Below are 23486 nucleotides of genomic sequence, written 5' to 3'. Positions count from 1 at the left end.
GCATGCCCACGAATAAATGGAGCAAGTTAAAGTCACGCGGAAGTAGTTGAATTTTCTGACTGATGATGATGATGATAATGATGATGATGAATAGCATTATTTCATATAGCTCCATTTATCATACATCATTCAAAGGTACCCGGCTCCAACAATGTCAATATGATGACAATGTAAAGATGGTGATTTTTATATGACAAAGGATTGTTTTGGTATATCTTGTTATCTGAGGTGTGTACTCTTTTCCACCCTCCATACTGTAGCTGAGAATGCTGTCGTTTCATTACACAAATATGTGTAATTGAAACTGCGAGAGTACTCTGCAATTAACATGCAGGTGTGCTCACTTCTAGACCTTTTCATCATGGTCTGGCTGGAGCTTGTGGAGTAGAATTTGCATCATTGTATTCTAAGGTATACTTGCTTGCAAACTATTTTAGAGCACTGCCTGGCCATACCCCCTACCCCATCACGGAAGAATGCTGATGTTGCAGTAGCTACATCCACGCATATGAGTTACTGGTTTTTTGCGTTGCGATGTAAATATCAATTTTATTTGTCACAGTTCACACACAGCAGAAACAAAATTTCACTCAGCTGCAATTGAATCTGCATGCTGAATAATAACCAGAGAGTGACCCCAGGCACCCAAGTGTGTGAACTTAGTGTGGTGAGTTGCATTGTGGGATTTTAGAAAGTTGATAGTTTTGTGACGTGTTGTTTACACATGCCTCAGACTGCAAATAATAGTAGAGTTGTTTTTTTGTTTTGTTTTTTTGTAAAGGATTGATTAACATTCTTTAGAAATGTGATGCATAAGATGAGAATTCCAATTTTTTTTGTGTGTGTCCACACAAGAATGAACAATTTTCACATCACATTGAAAAATTGATCAATAAAAAAACAACAAAAACATTAAATTCATGGTGTGTATGAACGGGGTGAGTGGGTATCAGTTCCTGCTTAGGTGATGTGGAATGGAGATATGGATGGAAGGTCATTGACCTCTCCCATCTAGTCATCCCACCATTGTCATCTGTTGTGTAAAGCTATCTTCCTCTCCCGTCTCTTACTGAACTATGCGATGTGATCAAGCTGCGTCTGATTGGACATGATGAAGCTGAGGGCGATGGGATGTCTTCGAGTGGGCAGGGGGGAGGGTGGGGCATGGGACGGATAGATACAGTATCGTCTGGTGACAGTTTTCCGCTAATTGACATTTGACTACATGGAGGTACGGAGGGGAGGGGAGGGGGGTATTTGTTTTCAGTGGCAACACGCTCTGGTCGGCAGAGGATGACTCCAAGGGAAGTAATATTAGGTCTGATTGTTGCTGCCAGAGTGTTTTTATAGGCCGCTGGGAATTTGCACGAATTAACTGGACATCTCTTCATCCGAAATCGCACTCCCTTCCTGCCTATTTAACTTACACTGTACATAAGAAGCAATTTGTATGCAAACACTTGTGATTCTCAGCAACCGTTTATTCAAAATCTATTCTACATTAATGTAGATTACTGAGAGCACAAGCAGATTTAAATGGACCTGTTCATAGCTACAGCAAGTTTCATTAATTCTTTGCATGAAGGTGGATAGTCAATGCAATTTAGCAAGTACTCGTAAACATTTTAAGCTGATTTTAGTCTCCTGCCTGTGTATCCAGGAAATGATCTGCCTGCAATATACATTTTTTTGCTTGACTTCTATACCTATTCCAGTTTTCATATAAGTTCATGCTCCTAATTGTCAAAATTTGATACAAATGTGGGTTTAATTTGTACATGGTTTTTATGTATTCACTTTCTTATCTTTATTACACCCATAAAAATAAAATTACCCACTTGTCACACCACACAGGTCAAAGATTTCTACATTGTATGTAGATGTATGATACTGTTATTTGTCAGCGTTAGAATGTTTTATTGTCACTGTGAAAACAAACAAACAAACAAACAGCACTTGTGTGATTATATGCTTTTACAAGGCAGAAATAGAAGCAATTATGGGATGGAAGTATGTTTTATACCACAAGTGATAGCAATTTGATACACTCAAAATTGTTATGTCAGCAAAGTCCAATTCTCACTTGACCTCCCCCTTCCCCCTTGTGCAAGGCACACGCAAGTAATAGCAAACACCCCAAATACAAAAGTATCTGTTGGATAAGGCTATACTCAGTCACCATGACAACATACACCAATTAGACCACCTAAATCCATATTCTCTTGATGTTCATCATGCTAGAGATTTTGCTTATCCAGGTCGTCTCATTAACTTTTCAGTGGGGAGGTCCTTGAATGCTTTCACTGAACGTAAATGAGGTTATTTCACTGCATGTTCACCTTCGGCGTACATTCCACCTTGTGCATTTCTGCGAGGTCGAAAAGAATTTACCTGTATTTCCCAGATGCTTCTATACACTACATCTTCCCACAGGGGTTCTAGTTTTCATTGGACAAAATAGATTTTGTCAATATGAAACGAGGAATGTCATCCCTCTTTTTACTCCGTTCCTCTGGTAATAAAAAAAAAAAATTAGGCCGCAGAGAACTGGGTCACGTTACCTGAGTCGTGTTTGGCGACCCAGAAAGCTACGAAAATCTACAGGCAAGATCAGTGGGCTTTCGCTCTCCGCTTGCTTTTCCTCTGTTCTGTACTTTTTTGCCGAGGGTAACAAGGAGGATACTGGTTTACGCATTCGTGTTCCTTCTCATCTCAACTTTTGTTTTATGGTTATTGCTGGCGAAATGCGAGCAAAGCGTCAATTGGCTCCACAGCAAGAATTACCCATGTGTAGCGGAGGGTGCCTGAACTATTGAATTTGAGGAGAGCCGAGCGTGATATTTCATGTGAGGTAGCTCGGCATTACATTTGAGATACATTGAATCTCAAGTATCTTTAGATCATGGAAAAGGAGAAGAAAAAATAGAGATACATTGGTAGGACTCTAAATGTGGTATGGCTTTGTGCCTTGAGCACTCAATAATGGGCATCAGGCAAGCTGAAAACCTTGTGTGTGGTGTTGTCATTCATGAATCAGAAGACCTTGCTTTCAGGCAGTCATTATGAAAATGAAGGTGAATTTGTACACCATCTCCTGTGTACTCTCGCAGTGTATGAATGAGCCAAATTATGTGTAAATCTTAGCTGTAACTTGAGCTTCCTTTTTTTCAACCATGTCAGGGTGATAAATATCTGGTGTCGGAAACGATGAAGACAAATGGACTGACTGGCCTGTCTGGGAAGGTGCACTGATGTAACTGTAAACGAATCATGTGGAACTTTTCTTATTGATACAGTTTTGAGACTGTGGTTCAGATGTCTTGCTAGATCTACTGCAGTTGGTAATCTTTTCATGCCATAGTGAAACCATACTGATTTATGCCTCTTATGGTGGCTTACTATCAAGCAGTGACTCAGAGACTCCAACCCAAAGCACCTTCTGATCTGGAGATTCTCCCGCCTGAAACCCCAAGCAAACAGGAGACTCCAACTTGATATGTGCGAAGCGTGAAGTTCCTAGGGTTCTAGATGCTCTCTGGTGCTATCTAAGGCTTATTTTTTCAACATACGATAGAAATAAGTAAGAAATCCTTTCCAACGGGAGACAAAGAGCCAGGGCGGGAGAAATTAAATCTCAAGCGGAAGAACGGGAGATTTTGCAAAAACGGGTTTCGGTGGGAGATCTCCCGTCGAAACAGGAGAGTTGGAGTCTCTGGTGACTGACTGCTTCCTTGGATGTTGTCAGTAGAACAGACTAGGGAGGTGGATAAAACCCCTTCCACCTCCACGGGACAAATTAATGTCATGATACAATTCATCTCAAAGATATACATGTATTCCTTTTTTTCCCCCCATGGCTGCAGAGACATTGCACAAAATCAATAAGGAATACTTTGATTGATCCTACAGATTTAAGAGTAAGGAGGGACTATTGATGGGTTTAGAATACCATGATCAGGCCTCCATTAATAACTTATCATGATCAATTCCAGAGGGGACCTCACCCCAATGTACAGCTATGTTCAGTGTCTTACTGATTTTCTGCTTCTGATCGGCACAGAAATAGGCACATTCTGTTTGGCCTTACAATTCTTACATGACTGTTAGCATAAAGATGTGTTTGCGTAGTTACATCTTACGATGGTTATCTTGTCAAGTATTTGTTAAAATATATGTTCTTTCTCTGATGGATGCGCCATTAATTCACGCGATGTCAGTGTGAATTTGGGCTGTCTGTGTTGTTTGCTTTTTTTTTTCATAGAGCTATGTCAACTGTTCTCTTAGTTGTGTGCCAAATGGTGCATGCGCCTAATTTGCCAAACTTAAATCAATTAGCGCTCTGGAAGAGCCCCTCCCAGAGGACGTTGGAAATCAAATTATTCCTGACCGCCGCCGTACCCGGTCGGTCGGTCATTCGTCGGGGCTGGACTCATCTTTCTGAGGCTCCGTCCTGCTGTAGATAATGTGGCCATGCTCGGTGTTTTATGACTATCTCATTTTACTCTACCTCGAAACAACACGAGGCAAATTGTTTGAAGACAAGAGTGCATAGAAATTAATAATAGCTTTGACATAGAGCTTGGGGAAGTCGCAATTGAAGTCACCTCAGGAAATCAGATGACTGTGTATTTTGTGTCAATTGCCATTGAATTTTTTTTTTACCCTCCCCCCCCCCCAAAAAAAAAAAAAAAGATAGAAAGTATCAAGTGAAGTTTTAAGGTGTCTAGTGACAAATTGATCTTTATTACTTAAAGATTGGCAAGTTATCATTATGTTTTTTTGGGCGCAAATTCTGCCCCAGGTTGTGATTGCAGTATTACTAGGCAGCTTAACACGAAGAAGCTCGAGTTGCTTGAGATCATCAGCATACATTGTAAGTCACACAGTCACAGACACCATGAAATAAGTATGCCATTCCTAATATATGCCAACGAGTACTGGATGTTTTTTTGCGATAAATTTGCTTGCTTATAATTTGTAAGCTGGCATCATTGAGGTTCAGTCAAAGTATACAAAACGTCATGCTTCTAATACCAATGCCATTAGAGAAGACCTGTCTATTTGACCCTAATTTGAGACGACCTTGACAGAGGGAATGCCACAACACACACACAGAGTTTTTACTGAGAGGAATTTGTGTACATGGTATTAAAGATTTCAGCAGGAGAAATGAGAGGAAACACATCTTCCTCATCCTAGAATTCTCATTTCCCCAAGCCAAGTGTTTCTCCCCCCCCCCCCCCCCCTTCCATGGCAGGCAGGCAGGCAGGCAGGCAGGCAACATGGAAGTAGAATGCGAAGAATGTGAGGGTTGATGTGAATATCACATGCAGCCAGAGCGAAGTGAGCGTCATTAGCGCCGACTAGTGCTTCGTCTGCAATTACCACCGGCAAAGTGAGTGATTTAGTTAACGTCATCATGGCACCCTTGACGGTGCTCTCAGCCTCGCAGTCGTTGACGACTTGGAGTGGTCGGGCATGCGGGCGTGCATCAAGATGTTGACGGGGCAGGCATTGCTCTGATTTTGGGAGTTTTTTTCTTCGGGATTACGTGGTATCACAGTATATAACACTGTGAACACGACATGTAGATGGCTCCAGTGTTCATTGATCACATATTGTGTGTGATGTCGAGAGCAAAGCAGTGGTAGCTAGCTATCTCACTCCAACATGCAGTGATCCTGAAGTTGTTCTTGAAAAAAAGAAAATTAACATCAGTCACATCCTGTGTATATGCTCCTGTTTGGATTTGATATAAGTATTTTACTGGCAATTTACACCAAATTTACATATATAATATATATGGCTATTCATTATATTGTCGTAACAGGCTGTTATGATATCTCTTGCATTGAGAAAGGGTTCAGTATTGCTTTCGTTGAAGTTTCATTTCTCACAAAGAGAAATATAATGTAGTTTTTGTGTCACACTGTGCACCTTGGTCAGGCAGCAAATCAAAGAACATAAATGAAGTCTAGATTGCCTCGAATGCCATTTTGGGATTCCTTTCCACTCACACACGCACACCCAGAAGGATATTAACAGGCAATGTACCCTGCGGATGTAATTTTGCATTGAAGGAGATAGGACACTAAGAGTTCATTCATTGTCCGAGGGTTTTTCTGTCACAAGAGATTGGGTTATACCGTAAGATATGTGCCAATTCCTTCATAAACTGGCATCAGCCACGATGGGATGCGATGTGATACACATGTGCGCTGCTGCCAATGTGCTAGGCATCAGCATTGACATGTCATCAATAAATCAACCCGCTTTTCTCTCCCAATTTTCGGCGCTGTGCCTTTTTTTCTCTCCTCCACTCTCTCTCTCTCCTGGGCGCACGATCTTCCCGCCAGCTCCTATCAATCTGAATGATTACCCACTCGGGTTTACATATGTTAGCTCGGATGCCCCGCTAAAAATATTGCCAACATGAGCCGCATTTCTGTGCAAGCTCCGATATGTGTGTGTGTGCCCTACATACACTTGGGTGGAGGTGGGACCTCTCTGTGCACTCTTTGTCCAAACCAGTAGCTGTAGTCCTACCGTTAACATCCATTTTCAGCTTTGGACACAAATGAAAGAATAGATCAGATAACATGAAATTCTGGATTTTTCATAGAAATTAGACCTAAATTGATGAAGGGATGGAATTAAAAAGCCTCAAATGTTTTCTTAAAGCAGTAATGTTGGTCATCACTGTAGACAGATTAGATGAGGCTGTGACATCGTCCCCTCACTACCACTCCATTGGGTTTTACACGGTTATGGAAATAATCATAATAATCATGTTCTAGGACTTATTTAGATAATGTTTTACCCCACCCCCTTTAAAAACCATTATGACCAATAATTTTGAACACAACATAATATTGGTATGGGGTATCCATCTGATCGCTAAATCTGACATAAAAGGAAGAAAATTCAGTAAAGGATGTTTGCGCAGATCAATGGGAGGTGATGACATCGTCACTTCATCTAACTTGCATTTTATATGTAATTGTGACCAATATCATTGTTTTGCAAAAACATGTGTCAGTTGAAAATATTTTTGTTCAGGTAATTTCCAATTTTAATGAAATTTAATGTGCTGTGCTGTGTGTTACATTTTACTCCATTTAGTCAAGTTGATTCGAACGTGGAGTTGCACTTCACAAGATCAGATTTCGTGCTACCACGCTGATTAAACGAGAGTATTTGTGTAAACCGACCAAAGCCGCCATCGTCATCTTAATGTTTGGAGTGGTTTTGGAAAGACCTGAGTGAGTGAGATTCCTGCCTAATTCGCGCGACGATCTTGATCTACTTGCGATTGATTGAGACTCCTTAATGCCATTGGCTGTTTAGCTGGGATTACAGGGAGTGTGGGATGAGAGAGTTGGAAACGGAGAGCGTGTGTGTATCCAGTAATCTCAACAGCACTCAACCTCGGTGCGTATATCAATATGTGCAATGTGCGCACACTCGCTAGTATGTAGTGAATTTTGCTCCCAAAATGACATATCGGGGTTATGGCCTCATTAGCATCTTTAAAATATGCATTATATCATAGGATATATTACTGATGTATTATTGTTGATTATGGATTACTGATTATTGATAAAATCAATCAATCATTCAATATGACATGCTCCATAGAGAAGGGTGTCAGTTGACACTTTTGTCTTGTGTCTTCTCTTGTTTTTTAATATGTGGAGCTAATGATGACTAGGTTGTTAGTGGTGTCACCCCCATCTTGTATGGGATTCCATGCTACACAGTTAGCCATCTGTCAAAAACCTTTCCAAGTATCAACCAAATTTCATCTCTGTAAGGAGTTTGATATCTTGCAGGCATGCATCAACTTACAGTTTCAGAGTGCCTGTATGTTCAGCAGCCAGAAATCCAAGTGCTACAGAAATTAGGCCTACCGTTCTTGCTTGCTCACATTGGCAAAGTGATTTTAAATACTGTGATACCATCTACCAACAAAAGACCGTCATCATAAGCCACTAGGAATAGATTCCAGCATGATACCTCAAGAATGTTTCACCAGGGTATACTGTAGGTTGTCAATGCGCAAAGCAGCACCCTTTGACAAATTTGGGTAATTCTTGGGCAGTGGGCAAAACTCTGTCAAGCAAAGACTGAAGTTTTTGCTCATTGGGTGTAATCTGCCTCTCAGTATCTGCTTCAAGTTAACATGAGAAGGACCAAGAGATATGGTGAAGGGATTTTGCTTAAAGTGCATGTCCGGTCCTTTGGAATCCCCTTCCCATGTCACTCAGATCTCAAGCAAATCCTCAACTCTTCAAAAAGCAGATTGAAAACTCACTTATTTTGCTTAACCTTCAGCTGTTTGTAATTTTATAGATACATTTATTTTATATACTCCAAAATTATACTATTATGTTAAACGGTTTTATTTCAGTTGTTATTTCATATGTAAATATAACTGTATTTAAACTGTAATTGCAACCATTATTCACAGATTAATATGTATTATAGTTTTGTTTGTAAAACATTTTGAGAACCTGTTTTTGTGTTGAATTGCGCTATATAGAAATATCATATTATTATCATTGTAATTAACATTTGATCCATACTCACAAGAAGATTGTTTACCAGTGAAATGAAATGCCTGCTGTCTCTATGCTGTATATATGGAAGAAGCCACAGGCTCGTTCAAAGAAAATGAAAGGAAATCCACCGACTACTTTCACTTCCTTTTGCAGAGAAGGGAGACAGCGTGGTGTAAACTTTGACCCATGTTGGTGTCACACTGCCATAAACCTTGTACAAGAGTAATATGAGTATAATTAATGCTTGAATTCTTGTGGTTTCAAATGATCTTTTGCTGTGCTGTATGTATGCCCGTATAACAGGACTAATTTGGATTTATTAAATTTGAATTCCTTTTTTTGTTTTGTTCTTTTGCTATGCAGGTGCTTCGAGCTTTGGACATCCTGCAACCTCCACATGTAGACTTCTTCGAAGAAATGTATCCTTTGTCCATCTTCAGCTAGTACATGTTCATCTTGAGCCATCCGAGGGATTTCGATCCACAGCACCAATGCGCAATGATCACATGGGGGTCTGGCTATGTCATAGATATAAGCCGCTGTGTTTGTGGTTTGTTTGTTTTAACTTTTCTTTGAGAGTTTATAATGAGAGTTACAGAGAAATTTCTCTCTCTCTGATATTGCCGCACAGAGATTATCAGTGTCCATTTTCTAATGTCGGTCCCAAAAAGGGCCCTGATTGGTCAACATTGTCGCTTGACATCAAAGGTACCATGTTTTGATTGGGAGATTTTTATTGATCATGTGAGATGTTTTATTGTGTCATTCGGCGTTTAACTAGTGGGGATGTCAAGTGACATAACATAACCAGTCAACTTACAGTAGTGTGTTTAATGTTACAGACTTCATGGAATTGATGTTTAAAGTATATCATTCAATATCATGACATACAATGTAAGCTAGAAAACATAGAGAAATTTTCATATGAAAGTAATTTGATTTCAGTTAAATTACATTGTACACATGTCATAGATTGTACAAGGGCTGTATTGTAGTAAGTTGAAGCCATGCTACATTCCACATTCAGACTTTTTTTACACAGCTGAACAACTACTCATAATATCCCGTTCTCATTCTCTGTACAGTTGCATCTACATGCAGCACCTAGCCTTCGCGCAGTTGGAGATAGCCTTTGTGCAGTTGGAGATTTTGTTCTCTTATATTTGTGTGTGCCTGTATGTAAGTGGATTTAGGGTGAAGGGAGGCAGTCAATTGTCCAATCATTTAGTTACATGAGATGTACACTACGTATGCAGGATTTGAGTTATGGTGGTCACCTGCAGCACATTCAAATCCTACACATGTAATTACAATTTGATGTCCATTACATGCAAAGCTCAATTGTGGTACATGTTTATCTTTAATTGGAAATTCTTGATTCATCAGTGCTGAATTAGGTTGGAATTGATTGTTTTGACAGTAAGTCTGAAATCTTCATATACAGATGAATGAAGCACAACAACATCTTGCTAGAGATCATGTATTTATAAGGTGTAGAATTGGCCCATATTTTTAGATGGGACAAAACAGTGTACTGTAGACCTGCAGGTCTGGTATGATTACAATTTGTGTGTGCTGAACAACACTTGGGCTACTTTATCCCCCGAGTTATAGTCCTTTGATCATTGTTTTTTTTCTTTCTTAGTAGTAGCATCAGCATGAATCATTTGGGATATGGTTTTTTTATGGCACTACTGACGCCTTTTCAGAGATAATTATATAGATTGTGACATTGCAGTTTTTAGAATATTTGACTGCTCAAGAATTTCTTTCTCAATTTTTAGCACCACTGTGCAGAACAGACAGTGACACTGCTATGCCATTGTTTTTAGTTCAGTTCAGTTTGATTTGACTCAATAAAACATAGTTTCTTATCAGATCAATTGATATGATAAGACAGTTGATTCGATAAGACAGTGTCCTTAATCATCATGTGTTTTCTGAATAAATCGTGCATTTTGAGCACAAAGTAGCAATCTCTTAGTATGCTCCCAATCAAAATGCATTGCTGCTGTTATATTAACACCATGCTCATATCTTCCCCTCTTCCAAGAGTGACACAATGGAACATAAAAGTGTGATTTCTCAGGATTTTATGCCACCAAGATTAGCATTGTTTTTCAGTATGTGGCAGATAGGATAATGAACTCCAAATGAGTGAAGAAAGATAATAATTTACGATCAAAATATGAAACATTATTGATGAGGCAAGAGCTACCAATAGAATGTAATTCATTCTTAATCGGTCATGACAGAAATCTTTATGAGTTTATGATGTCTTATAGAAGTGAGTGATTGCAGTGTAGTAGTAAGAGACTGATTTTTGTTTTTAATGGGGATTTAAAGCAATGATAGGTACCTCGCTTAAAATTGATGAGTTAGATCTAAAGAGATGCGACCATTATGCAAACTTTGCAGCTGTGATACATAAAGTATGATGCCACAACTTTAGCATTTTTTCCTTTCTTGCGGTTGCTTCTCGCTCAATCACTATGCCGAGATTAAGATGTTGCTGCGTGTATACTCCATAACAATGCGCAGAAAAAGTGGTGGATGAGATTTGGGCGCGATGGGGTCGCCATGGCAACGGGGGAATAAAAATTGCTGGTGGCCTAACAGCCGATGACAGCAGGAGTTTGCTCCGATCATTGTGTGGCATCCATCTTGTTTGTCGCCAGGCTGTGGGGAAAGGAATCGGTAGTGACAAGTTTGGACTAGAGGATAAATGCTTTAACGTGAAAGAAAAAAAGAGAAGGAGAAAGAAAAAAGAGATAGACAGAGGAAGAAGGAGTGAGAGAAGGAATAGATTTAAAAGGAAAGAGGCCTTCCAATACACGGTGTTGATGGCAGGCTGTTGTCACAAATGCGTGTGATGACTTCCAATGTGGAGGAGATCTTGAAGAATATGAGCAGAAATTTCTTACTTGGCACAAGAGTGTTGATCACTCGGAGAAGTTAAAAAGGTAGTGTCACAAGTTGTGATTATTCCTGAGCTGTTAATCTTTAGGGAGGAGAAGAAGGTGGGGGGAGGGGGAGGGGAGAGGGGGAATGGTGCTCTACCTTGACTTTGAGGATCTGATATCAAGAAAGAGAAGGCAGCCAATTTAGTTCAGTCTGAACGACAACGTGCAGTCAGCGAAATGTTTTTTGCTCCTGAGCTTGGAGGGAGCCCCCACAGAGGCCTTGACCTTCATGCATAAAGTCATGGCCTTCAGTGTAATTGCAAATTGCTATTAGCTTATCACTGACATGAATGAAAATTTGTGCAGTTTGACATATACACAGGGGCAGGGGGAGAAAAAGCAGAAAGACACACACAAGCAGAAACCTGATGCTCTTATTTTTTTTGTCCTCTTCACTTTTGGACAAATTCTCTGTCGCTCTCTCGAGGCTTGCTGTCTTGTGACGATGATGATGCTGTGCTCATGTGTCTTGCAGGAACGCCAGCAATGGCTAATTTAAATATCAGCTGGCCTTCGCATGTCTTGTATGTTGCAGATAGGCTTGTTGGTTGAGTGCGGTGCATCTCTACCAGACATTCTGCTCAAATCAGGCACGCTCACTGGGAGTAAACCTCATTTTTAAAGCCACCGATGCTGAGTGGGAAGTGGATCCCAAAACAAACTGACTGAATATTGGCCAGTGTGACTCTTGATTTTTGACATATTCACCAAGTGTAGGCCGAAAGATTATGAGCATGTGAAACAGCTGTGAGTTTCTGATATAGCTTCAAATTTTGTGCTCGTAAGCCTGTCAAAATGGATGTGAATATATGCAAAATGGGGAGGAGATATCAATCCAATTTGTACAAGGTGTATGTCCTCAGTGGAGTTATTGGCATATGTACAAGACATATGTTGATTGCAAAGCACATAGATTCGAAAGTGGGGAGGAATATAACCGTTATTTAACTTGAATGTATTATGAAAATCTCTATACTTAATTTTGATCATTCCTTTTTATAGTTCCTATCAATAACACAATTTCAATAACCTCGTTGAAACCACCTTTCCAGACACTTATGAAAAGAGAAAATGAGTACCAGTACTCCAAAGTAATTAGCTTTGCTACAGTCAAACGCCATCCCTATTAAGATGGGTTACAGGTAGAACTATGCTGCCTCCAGCGTTCTAGCATTAGAACCACACACAGTTGAAAATGGTGCCACACTGTACATGTATGTGTATTGAAGATTAGCAGTTATGAAGTCATGCAAAATTCATGAGCTTTATTAGTCTTAGGGCCAGGCTTTTCAATGCACATAGAAGACCTTCATTAGATTGTCAGTAGCGCCTCTGTACAGAATGAAATGGCGATCTGCGTCTGTTTACATTGGTATAAAAAAAAATCCAGATGGTGAGCAGGTAGATTGTGAATATTGGTATGGTTGATTGGTCCCATATTGGTCAGATAGAATTTTGTTTTACTCCACTGAAGCTCTGGCTTATGAATTCATCGTTCAGCTAGCCCATTCCAATTTGTTTGTTGTTATCATTTGGTTGTCCTTTTTTTTTTCATCCCTCCTTCTCCTACATGGGAGCCTTATCCCTGTCTCATAAGACTTCATGTTAGACCAATTGTGTGTGATCAACAAACAATCACTGGCCCTCGAGGCAAGAGGGAAGATTTGTCCCCCCTTTTTTTTCCTTCTTCCAATATACAGGAATAGACGTTGGGTGAATCACAGTACGCAATCGATAATATAATATTTGGATGTGCTCCCTGTTTTTGTATCCATGTGAAAGTACGTCAAATGAATGACTCACACAGATCCCAATAATTTGCTGTAATTTCACCTCGGGATCTATTTCCCCTCCCGTCCCCCCCCCCCTTTTGCCCAACCATCTCTACCAACTCCTACACCTGAAAAGAAAATGAAAGAAAAGGAATTTAAAAAAAAAAAGACCAGGAGAAGTGCAAGACAGGTTTGGAAAGAGTTTATCTATTCCAGTCGTGTTCGAGGATATCCTACGTGATGGCAGGATTGTCCGGCCGTACTGGAGGTGATGGATTCCTCCGTGAGCGGGGAGATGCCCTGGGCCCATCATTCAGCGTATCGGCTCAAATGAGACGCCGACGAAAAGGGGAGTCCTATTGAGTGCCTCATTTTGCTGGGTATGAAAACATGTCAGCAATGTTCTCCGAAAAAAAAAAGTGCCCTGACGTATGGGTGGGATGTCAGGAAGTGCCTGTGATGGAAAATGTGATATTTTTAGTGAAACGTGCAATGTGTCGCTGCCAATGTTCTTAAGTGTGCTGCGTGTAGTAAGAGTCACCTGACATACTGATATGGCACGTAATATGGGGTGCTAATTTGAGACAGAGTTCCGTAGAAAGGTATTGGAAATGCCCTCAATTGATGAAAAAACAAACAAACAATCAGTGAATATCATACTTGATATGCTCTGACTTGTGTGCACATTTGAACCCCACACAAGTTCAGCAATTCGCTCCTAATTAGACCAACTACCCTAAATTGCTCTCAACCAATGGAATATGATTATCGAAATGGCATGTTCTTTGCAATTACATGTTTTGCTCCTAATGTTGGAAATATGTATCCTCACATGATTGTCTGGGCAAAAACAACAACAACAACAACAACAACAACAACTACACAATCATACATGATTCATGCATTTCATTTTGAATTGTTTCATGAATATGCCTTATATCACTGTAAATGTAGATTAACATCTTCAGTAGATTAATGTGAAATGAAGAGAGAAAGAGATATTATATGTCTCCATTCTATATCTCATGGTTGATTCTGTGTTTCATAAGTCTTTCTTTTTTTTGGGGGGGGGGGCATTAAGTCTGTGCTTGGCCATATACCTCTTTTAGGCCCATCCATTTGTATGTAGTGTGTTTACTTGATTCCTATAAGACAGGTAATGTTCCATTAGATTGTTTATATCCCTTCATAAGTCTTTTTCTTTTTTTCATTAAGTCTTGTGTTTGGCTATTTATCTCTTTTAGGCCCATCCATCTGTATGTAGTGTGTTTACTTGATTCCTATAAGACAGGTAATGTTCAATTAGATTGTTGATATTCTTGCCCATATTTTTATGCACTGCTTTAATAAAGAGTAAAGACATGGAGTGATTCTTCCAATCCCAGACATTGTGATAGAGGTAGTTAAGACTGAGTTCAGAGCAATTTACTGAGCTTGATGCTTTTACACCCCTGCACTAAATACCGATGGATCACTATTGAGCACAGCTTGTTGAGTGGGTGAACCGAGCTAGATTTCAGATTGCTTGGATTGGGGGGGGGATGTCTTTTCTTTCCCCTCCCTCTGTAGTGAAAGACGCCTGCATTTTAATTCCTTGACCCAAGCCCCTTGATCAGCTACGTCGTCACGGAGTTACTCCAGAGCGATCTGCATAAGATCATTGTGTCTCCACAGCCTCTCAGCTCAGATCATGTCAAGGTCTTCCTCTACAAATACTCAGAGGTGAGTGCCGGGAGGAGGAGGAGGAGGAGGAGGGTGGGGAGGATGATGGTAGATGGTGGGAATGGAGATAGGAATGGGCTATGGGGATGTTGGAATGAATAGGAGGGAATGGAGTTTGAAGATATGGGGGTGGGAGTAAAGAGATGAGGAGGAGGAGGAAGGTGGGGAGGATGGTGGCAAATGGAGGGAATGGAGATAGGGAATGGGCTATAGGGGATATGGAATGAATAGGAGGGGGATGGAGTGGGAAGAGGAGGGGTTTTGGGGGTAGGAGTAAAGAGATGAGGAGGAGGAGAGTAAGGAGGAAGGTGGGGAGGATGGTGGCAAATGGAGGGAATGAGATAGAGAATGGGCTACGGGAATGTTGGAATGAATAGGAGGGGAGGGATTTGGAAGAGAGGAGAGCGTGTTTGAGGGTGTGAGGTGGGAGTAAAGAGATGAGGATTTTGGATCTTGAAATATGGGGATGGAACAGAGCAATAGAGAGTATGGGGGAAGGGTGGCACGACATTTGCTCCCATGACACTTGCTCCAGTCTTATTTTCTCCAAGGACTTCGGTTAGGGTTGTGACAAGGGTTTAGGTTTAGTTTGATGTGAGGAAGGGGGGGTGGGGGGGGAGAAAGGGCGGAGGGGCGGAGGGGGGATATGGGAACTGGGATAAGAGGAGGATGGAGAGGGGTGTGATAGAAGATAGGAGAGATTAAAAGGGTGGGAGGGATACGGAATGCCTGGAAAGGAAGGATTGAGGTGATATGGGGTAGAAGTGAGGATGTGAGGGATGGGGAATCTTCGAATGAGAAGACTGGTAGAAGGGAGAGGAGGATGGGATCTTTTCACAGGGATAATTGAGGTTTGGAGAGAAGAGATGACATTGAGAGTATGATGGATCTTGGAATGAGAATGAACTACAAAAACAAGATAAAGTCCAAATTTCACTCATACATGAAATGCTTTCCTTGAATAGTTCTACCAGCTCTACAATATTTTCATAGCACGTTGTTCTAATGTCAAAGTTAATGTATGTCTCATCTCCATTATGGCACTGATGAAATGGAAGCTTTTGGATGGAAACTGAAATGTTGACTAAGCAGCCAATCCTATTGGAAGCTATATTGGGAATCTTTTAATGCCTGGGGTCATTCCTAAAAATACAGATATTTTCCCCCATAAAGGGGAGACAAAGATATCATAAGAAGGCATGGTCTCAAAATGTGAATAAAAATATCTTAGTTTTCAGCAAATATGATCTATTGATAGGATATGAGCTTTCATCTGTGTGCTTGTGTTGCAGTGACGATGGTGAATGTAATCTTCATTTCCCCTTGTAGTTAGTTCTTCTCGCAGTTCTTTATTTTGATGAAATCCGCAAATGTGCGAGACATCAAATGCTTGTCATATTTTGGTCTCTCAGATGAGAGGGGTTGTAAGATGTGGATTGAAGCATTAATTTGGGGATCAAGGATTGAGTAGGTAATCATTTAAAGGGCAAGTCAAGATATGGAGCTGTAATTTTTTATAGAAACAGAGGAGTGTGTTGGTGTGTGTCATGTTTATTTATTTATTTATTTATTTATTTATTTGTTTGTTTGTTGGTTTGTTTGTTTGTTTATTTATGTATTTATTGTTTTTGCCAGTAAGGGATTGGATGTGAATTGTTAACAGAAGCTTTAGCAAGGATGTAATTCTTGAGCCATTTTAGATTCAAATATGGAGCATGGAAAGAGACCGAACCATGAAGGGGTTGGCTATGGCTACATAACTTGTTCAAACTCCAGAAATGAGTAGGTTATGGAAGGCATCACCTGAAAAAGAATCATGTTAAGCATGTTAAGCTTTTCATCACACTGGTAGTGACGTCATGGTTTTTCACACTTTTTTCTGTTGTATAAGGCTTTTACGTATGTCGAGTTAGTAACAAAACATGCAAAGTGCACAGTAATAGATTACAAAACATGCAAAGTACATAGTAATAGCTTACAAAACATGCAAAGTACACAGTAATAGCTTTTGTGTCATACAAGCTGATGTCATTACTGGTAAGAATCAATGTAATGTGTACAGCAGTGTGACGTCCTGAATTAAGCCATTTTGCCGCTCAGACATGAGAATACACCATCGTGTGCACCCTGTGTGTTCATGGTCATTAACCTAAGCAGAGCCGACAGGATCATTGTTAATCAGATTTAGGGATAGGACTGGTAGCGTTTTTTAAAAGGGAGATGAGGGTTCGGGGATAATTCAATTCCAAATTTCATCTCTGCTTCGTCCTGCAGCGCACGTTTGAGCTCCGATCTGCACAATCCCAATGAACTCGTAAATTAACAAGGACATGATACAAGATTTTCACTCGAATAAATTTTTTCAGAAAAGCTGCAAGCAGTGTGGGAGCGAGAATAAAAGAGAAGGAAGGGGAAATATGGTCGAGGAGCAAATAATCAATTAAACTTTTTATTCTATGATAGGTGACAAGATCAATTACTGAAGGCAATTCTGCGGTCGTTATTTGTGCCATAGACACTTGAGGTTATAATGAGATGGGAGTAAATTACATAAACAAAAGCAGAAGTACTGCTGTGTATGACACGAATGCTCTGTCCTAAGTCTGTTTTGTACTATGGGCAACATATACTCTTTTGCGAATATTTTGAGGGAAAGGCTTGAAAAACGTTCTGTGTAACGCAAATCACTCCTACCGTGCTAACACTGTATCTTTAGTTACGAGATTATCTTGTGTATGTATTTGTTAAGGTTTTCACTCGCACAGAGTTTTTGATGTGAAGTTTAATCGTTTTGAATTGTGCTTACTTTTCACTCACAGGTCTCAAGTACTTGCACTCAGCGGGTATCTTACATAGGGATATTAAGCCGGGCAATCTTCTCGTCAACAGTAACTGTGTACTAAAGGTAACTATGGGGTGCTTGATTTATTCAATGTGATATGAAACACTTTTTGGTCATTTTTATTTTGTGGAATAAAGAGAAACGTGATTTTCATTGTGAATGGATGTCCCCCCCCCCTAATGATAATAAAAAAGATATGTCTGCCAATCTATAATGCAGACATAGCAAATTTGCACCTATAATCAAGGAAGAATTTGTTTCAGTTTGATTAAATTCAGTTAGTTTATTTTCATTGAACAAATGGCAATGCATAACACAAAATATACGAGTAAAGAAGTAATGCTCTATTAAAAAAAGTACAAATTATAAAGTATAGTACAGAATATATGTTCAAAAAATTAATGTACAGTATATATGAAACAATGTAATATACTTTGCAAAAATGACATTATAAAGCAAATAAAGTGATGGAAAAGAGTGATCCACTAAAAAGCAGAGCTTGTACAATATGGCTCATTTGAAAAACAATATGCAAAAAAAAAACCCAACATTTATACAAAATCTGTCTGTGTACAGCAAGAACATTTGTTAGTTGTTATGATAAAAGGATATTGTCAACAGTACTAAATTTGAAAATATTGCCGTGCATAGCATTAATCAAACGTAAATTTAAAATTTGTCAAGGAAAAAACTAGGAAGCACAAAAACAACTGGAGAAGCATGAAATGTGTTTCTATACATGTATATGAAAGTCCTTGTGTAAGTGTAGGCCTTGTCAGGGTCATATAACAAAGAAGGTTGAATGGTCATATATTCATCGCACGGGCAGAAGTGCAGGTGAAGCTGTCTTGAAGCCAGTAGCCATTAGCTGGGGCTCATCATTTGGATGTTAAATTTGTGACTGCGATGACACAAACATGTCAATGTATTCCTCCTGGAATCACAATGCATGCAATGTTTTCCCCTTTTAAAAGGTTCAGCACCTGATCAGACAGATGCCTCAAGCAGATCATGAAAATTCAATGAAATTTACGGAAAATATGTTTGAATTTTGATCAATGGCAGAGTGAGCAAAAGTTGCACCTCATGATATTTTTAACACCAGACATCACCTGTACAGAAAAGATATATTTGTGGCATTTATAATCATTCTGAATGTGATACATTTCTAGAACTGTTTGTGTATATGTATATATATATATATATATATATGCATATATGTATGTATGTGTTTTTCCAGTGACTAGGATAAAAATTTTTAAAGATATATTCATGCATTCCTCATACAAAGTCAAAATTAAGAGACTTGCTCAAAGCAAGCCAATATCACGAATACAACTTTAAGTTTGATATGTTGTACAGGCAAAAATGAATCTGATAAATCAGCCAAGCAATCACCAGTGTTGCAGATCATAACAGCTGATGGCTGAACATTATACATGCAGTTTTGTGAGGTTATCCTGCAATTCTCATTTAATCTCCTGCAATCTTGCTGTAATCAAAGAATCTCTTCCCCTTTTTGTAGGCAGCAAACTCTCTTGCCCTTTGCAGTTTTGCAGGGTGTTTTTTTTTTCTTCCCCTCCACTGCCAAATCTCACCATATAGAGAAGACAGGCTTTAATGTGGGTAAATAGGGTCCCATTATTCATAAGCATGCTTGGTTATTGATAACTTGTAGACAGAAGTTGTCATGGCGTATTACTGCCAGGGTACTCCGTCTCACTTGCCAGGAATGCCAGCTTCCCCCCTTTGTGCCACCATCTTCGCTAGTCTCGTTTCCATTCCCGTGGCTTTCCTAACTGGTCATCTCTCCACAGTAACATCGCCAGAGCCAGCCAATGGAGAGTCAAAAAATTTTGCCTTTTTGAAGGAGATGTGATATCAAACAAGTAGACATACTTTGCAAATCAAGCAGGATCGGTCAATATCATTCTCAATAGGATCATTTCTAGAGGCCACAAATTTCCTCAGGGAAAAGTCTTAAGTTGAGACTAATACGGCATGTGGTGCTGCTTGTAGATTTCTGTGTCATTTTTCCCCCCTTCATGCTGTGAGGCGCATTTCATGATATTGACTCATCTTATGTCAAGTTACCTTAATCAGGGCAAAAATCTTTGGAATTCAGAAGGAATTACGGGGTAATTAGTTGTATATCACTCTTGGGCTTAAAATGAAATCCCCATCTTCAAATTACAGAGATAAATCTTGCAGATACCATGACGCCACCCAGGAATACCAATGCAACGCTTTTTTAGGACTGAACAAAGAATTGTTGGTAATTGTGTTTCAGAAACGCATTTCCAAATACAATGTGTGTTGGCATTAGCAGTGTTCAGACACTGAAATGGGTCTCTATGCCCATTGCAGGCTAAGTGCAGACTCCATATAGCAGCTGTACGTGTGCTCAAACTTCATGGTCAGGGAATGAAACAGGCATAACTCTCATTATCTGCATTCACACGCAGGAGTTATCGGATTTTGCATTGCCATTAAAAAAAAAATCAATTTTTCTTTTGCCCCTTTTACACACACTCTCAGTCACGCAAACACACAAAATTGCTTGGCAGCAAATGAAGTGCTTGCAATATCTTGTCTGCGCATTCCTAAAGAATGACCAAAGTGTGACGCAAGTTTTTAAAGATTTTCCAAAACCGTGAAGATTTTGGGTGTGTGTGAATGTTGCTATCGATATGCTTACATGCCAGAATATGTGTGCGTATACAAGTGCATGCAACTAAGGGAAGTGAATACAAGGTCAAGCTATGCTCCACCCCCTTATCAATTATGCAGATGCACATCAGAATCAAGTGAACTTGATTAGATGCACCCCTGGATCCTCAATGGTTGAATGTAATTTCAGAAGTTTGATTTCAGACTTTCACATTTGGGTTGATTTTGCATTGAATTTGTAAATGAACATATTTACAAACGAGCTCTTTTGCAAGTCAGAAACCCTTCTTTGTCTGACCAAGCATAATGCCTGGCAGTACCAATGATTTTGTTACAGTTAAAAAATGTGCCCCTTCACAAGCACTGCGAAGCAAGATGGGAGAAGTGCATTCAGAGAAGGGCGGAGGAACAGGAGTTGGTTTTGATGAATATATGAAATATGATGTGACGGACTTTGCAAACTGATATGAGGGTATTTAGTTTCATGCTTGATTTCACATATCTCTTTGACTCATGTCAGATTGTATCACATGACCTGACCCCCCCCCCCCAAAAAAAAAAAAAAAAAATGGAAGAAGGCTACAAGATTGAAAATAGCATGAATTATTCAGAACAATTTACACACCCGTGCACAATTAGACTGATGCACTTTTTTTCTGTCTCTTCTTTTGAAAAAGAACAACTTTCGTGAGCAAAGTAAGTGATATAGGACACAGAGAAGCCAGCAAGCACATTGTTCTTCATCTGTTTGTTTGTCTGTCTGTCTGTCTCTTTGTATCCATATTTCTATCTGGATCTATATTTCTGTCGCTCATATCCCGTCTTGTACCTCTGCAGCAAGATGTCTTGTAGAAAGTTATGGTAGCGTTGTTTTGATGTGTTGTTGCCAAAACATCAGTATTTATTTTCAGTTGCTTGGGTGCAGGGGTAATGATGCTATATAACTCGCTGTAATTCATGGTCTGTCTGGCATGTCGTCGTCGTTGAAGCTGCACACACTCGGACCAAAAGGGCGGGTTCTCCTACGTCCATCCATGGAGCGACTTCGTGGTCTGTCCATGTTCTTTGTCTCTCTCGGACCGGAAGAGCGGGGTCTCCTACATCCATCCAAGGAGCTACTTCATGGTCCAGCCATGTTCTTTGTCTCTTTGTTCCAATTGTTCCTCTTTCTTGAAGGTCGTAGCCAGGAGAGGCTAGCCACACTCGTGACCCAGAGGTAGTATCAAACAGCAATAAGCTTTTTGTAGCCTAAAGTAACAACATGTGCAGGAAATATATCAATTCACCAAGAAGTATCATCTCCAAGAAAGAAACATATTATGTAAAACACACTTCACTCCAAAATGACAAGATTCTTATTAACATACATAACACAAAGAAAACAGAACAAAGGAGTTTGTCATCAGAGGTCAAAGAGCAAATTTGGTCTTGCCATGTGTTCATGCTAATTAGATGCCAACTGACATAATTCGATGATAACTTTATGAAATTGGAGAAGAATTCAGCCCTCATTTGGCAAAAGGGAACGGATTGAAAATGATCAAAATCTGAGTTATGAGGGCTTTTGAATAATATTGGACTTATAATGTTCACCTTGGAAGCCAAGCCTTGTTAGCAGCAGGGATATACTAAGATGGTTAGTGTTGTTATTTCCTACCTTTTGTCACAGTAGGCCAGAGTTGTTGGAGGAAAGGCTGCTACACATGTGCCTTTAATTTATCTAGCTGACAGTGTGTGCCGTCAGCCATTTATACATGATGATGTTTAGCAGATCTGTGCTGAGACTGGGGGGGGGGGGGGGATGGAAGTGACTGAAAACGAATTGCTAGCTTTAACAGTATTTAATCCGTCATTTTTTGGGAATGTTCCAAGCTTTGAAGTAAAATTTACAGGGTTAGCGTGTTAAGAAGACAAAGTGCAAGCGAGAAGGAAGTATTTTGTTTATCTTCATTAATGATCCTATTGAGTTGATGATCACAGTTATGATTAAGTGAGTCATTAAAAAAAAAAAGTGGAGTTCTATTCTGAGAGCTCTATTGTTCCAACTTTGTAGACTTCCTAGGCATTTTTGCTTGTGTGTGTGTGTCAATTTTCCTAAATTTGAATAGTACTTTGACAGTCATAATTTTACTTCATCCAGAAAGTTTTCAGAATGGAAAACAGCTGGACATGAAAGAAGTGAATAAAAAAGAGATCTGCTGGACATGGAGTATTAGTATAGAGCATTTATCTGAAAATTTTGGTTGAGTTGTGTGGGTATCTCCATATTATTATTTTTTCGTGCTGATCACAGCAGCCATTTTTGATCTGTTCACCAGAAATGGTTTATCAAATTTCAGCAGCAGGTGTTAAACAATGTAAGCAGATTGTTGATTGGAGCAGCAGTGTGGAGGAGTCTATTTGCAACCTCATTACCACGGTTCCAATGACACAGTGGTTATTTCTGTGGATATGCAAATTGTTAGCACCTAATCCTGCTCCATTTTTTTTTTCTTTGTGTCTTTTCGTGGGTGCCTCATTTCTTCGTTTTGTTTTTTTCTAGGCTGCTCTATTTTCTGTTCTGGGCCGCTCCCATTTTCTGGGCCACGTCAGTTGCACTTGAGGAGAAGAGTGGAGTACAGTCTGGTTGAAGAGTGGTCTATTGATTCTGGTCATTCAGGGAGGGGCTAATTGGAGGTGTGTACACCTCTCCCTGTAGAGTTATGACAAAGCTCTCAAATTGATGATAAAAAGAAGTGACTCTCTGTGTTTCCCATTTTTGTTCATTCAATTCAATGTACTGCTCATAGGTGGACCACACCCCAGAATCTTGATGATCAATGTTGATGTGGGGGGGGGGGGGGGGGGGGGAGTATAAGAAGTGAATCTGCTCTCGTGATACTGGTGGGGTTAATTTTTACTAAATAGAATTCATTGGCTATACAAAAGGTTATTTCCGAATGACATCGTGAGGAGA

General features: G+C 39.8%; 1 protein-coding gene across 1 annotated transcript in view; it reads left to right on the top strand.

Annotated features, from left to right (window-relative positions):
* LOC139729710 (serine/threonine-protein kinase NLK2-like) overlaps positions 1–23486 on the top strand; it is a 105827-nt gene that overhangs the window by 60646 nt on the left and 21695 nt on the right. The window contains exons 3-5 of the mRNA XM_071640640.1: positions 8925–8980; positions 14913–15012; positions 17831–17923. Coding sequence (XP_071496741.1) covers positions 8925–8980; positions 14913–15012; positions 17831–17923 — 249 coding nt within the window. The remainder of the gene's footprint in view (positions 1–8924; positions 8981–14912; positions 15013–17830; positions 17924–23486) is intronic.

Source organism: Diadema antillarum, unplaced genomic scaffold, assembly GCF_040938485.1.
Source record: "Diadema antillarum isolate AM-2024a unplaced genomic scaffold, OU_Dant_1.0 seq00000250_RagTag, whole genome shotgun sequence".
In the NCBI taxonomy this organism is placed as follows: domain Eukaryota; kingdom Metazoa; phylum Echinodermata; class Echinoidea; order Diadematoida; family Diadematidae; genus Diadema; species Diadema antillarum.
This window is presented reverse-complemented; position numbering and strand designations above follow the sequence as displayed.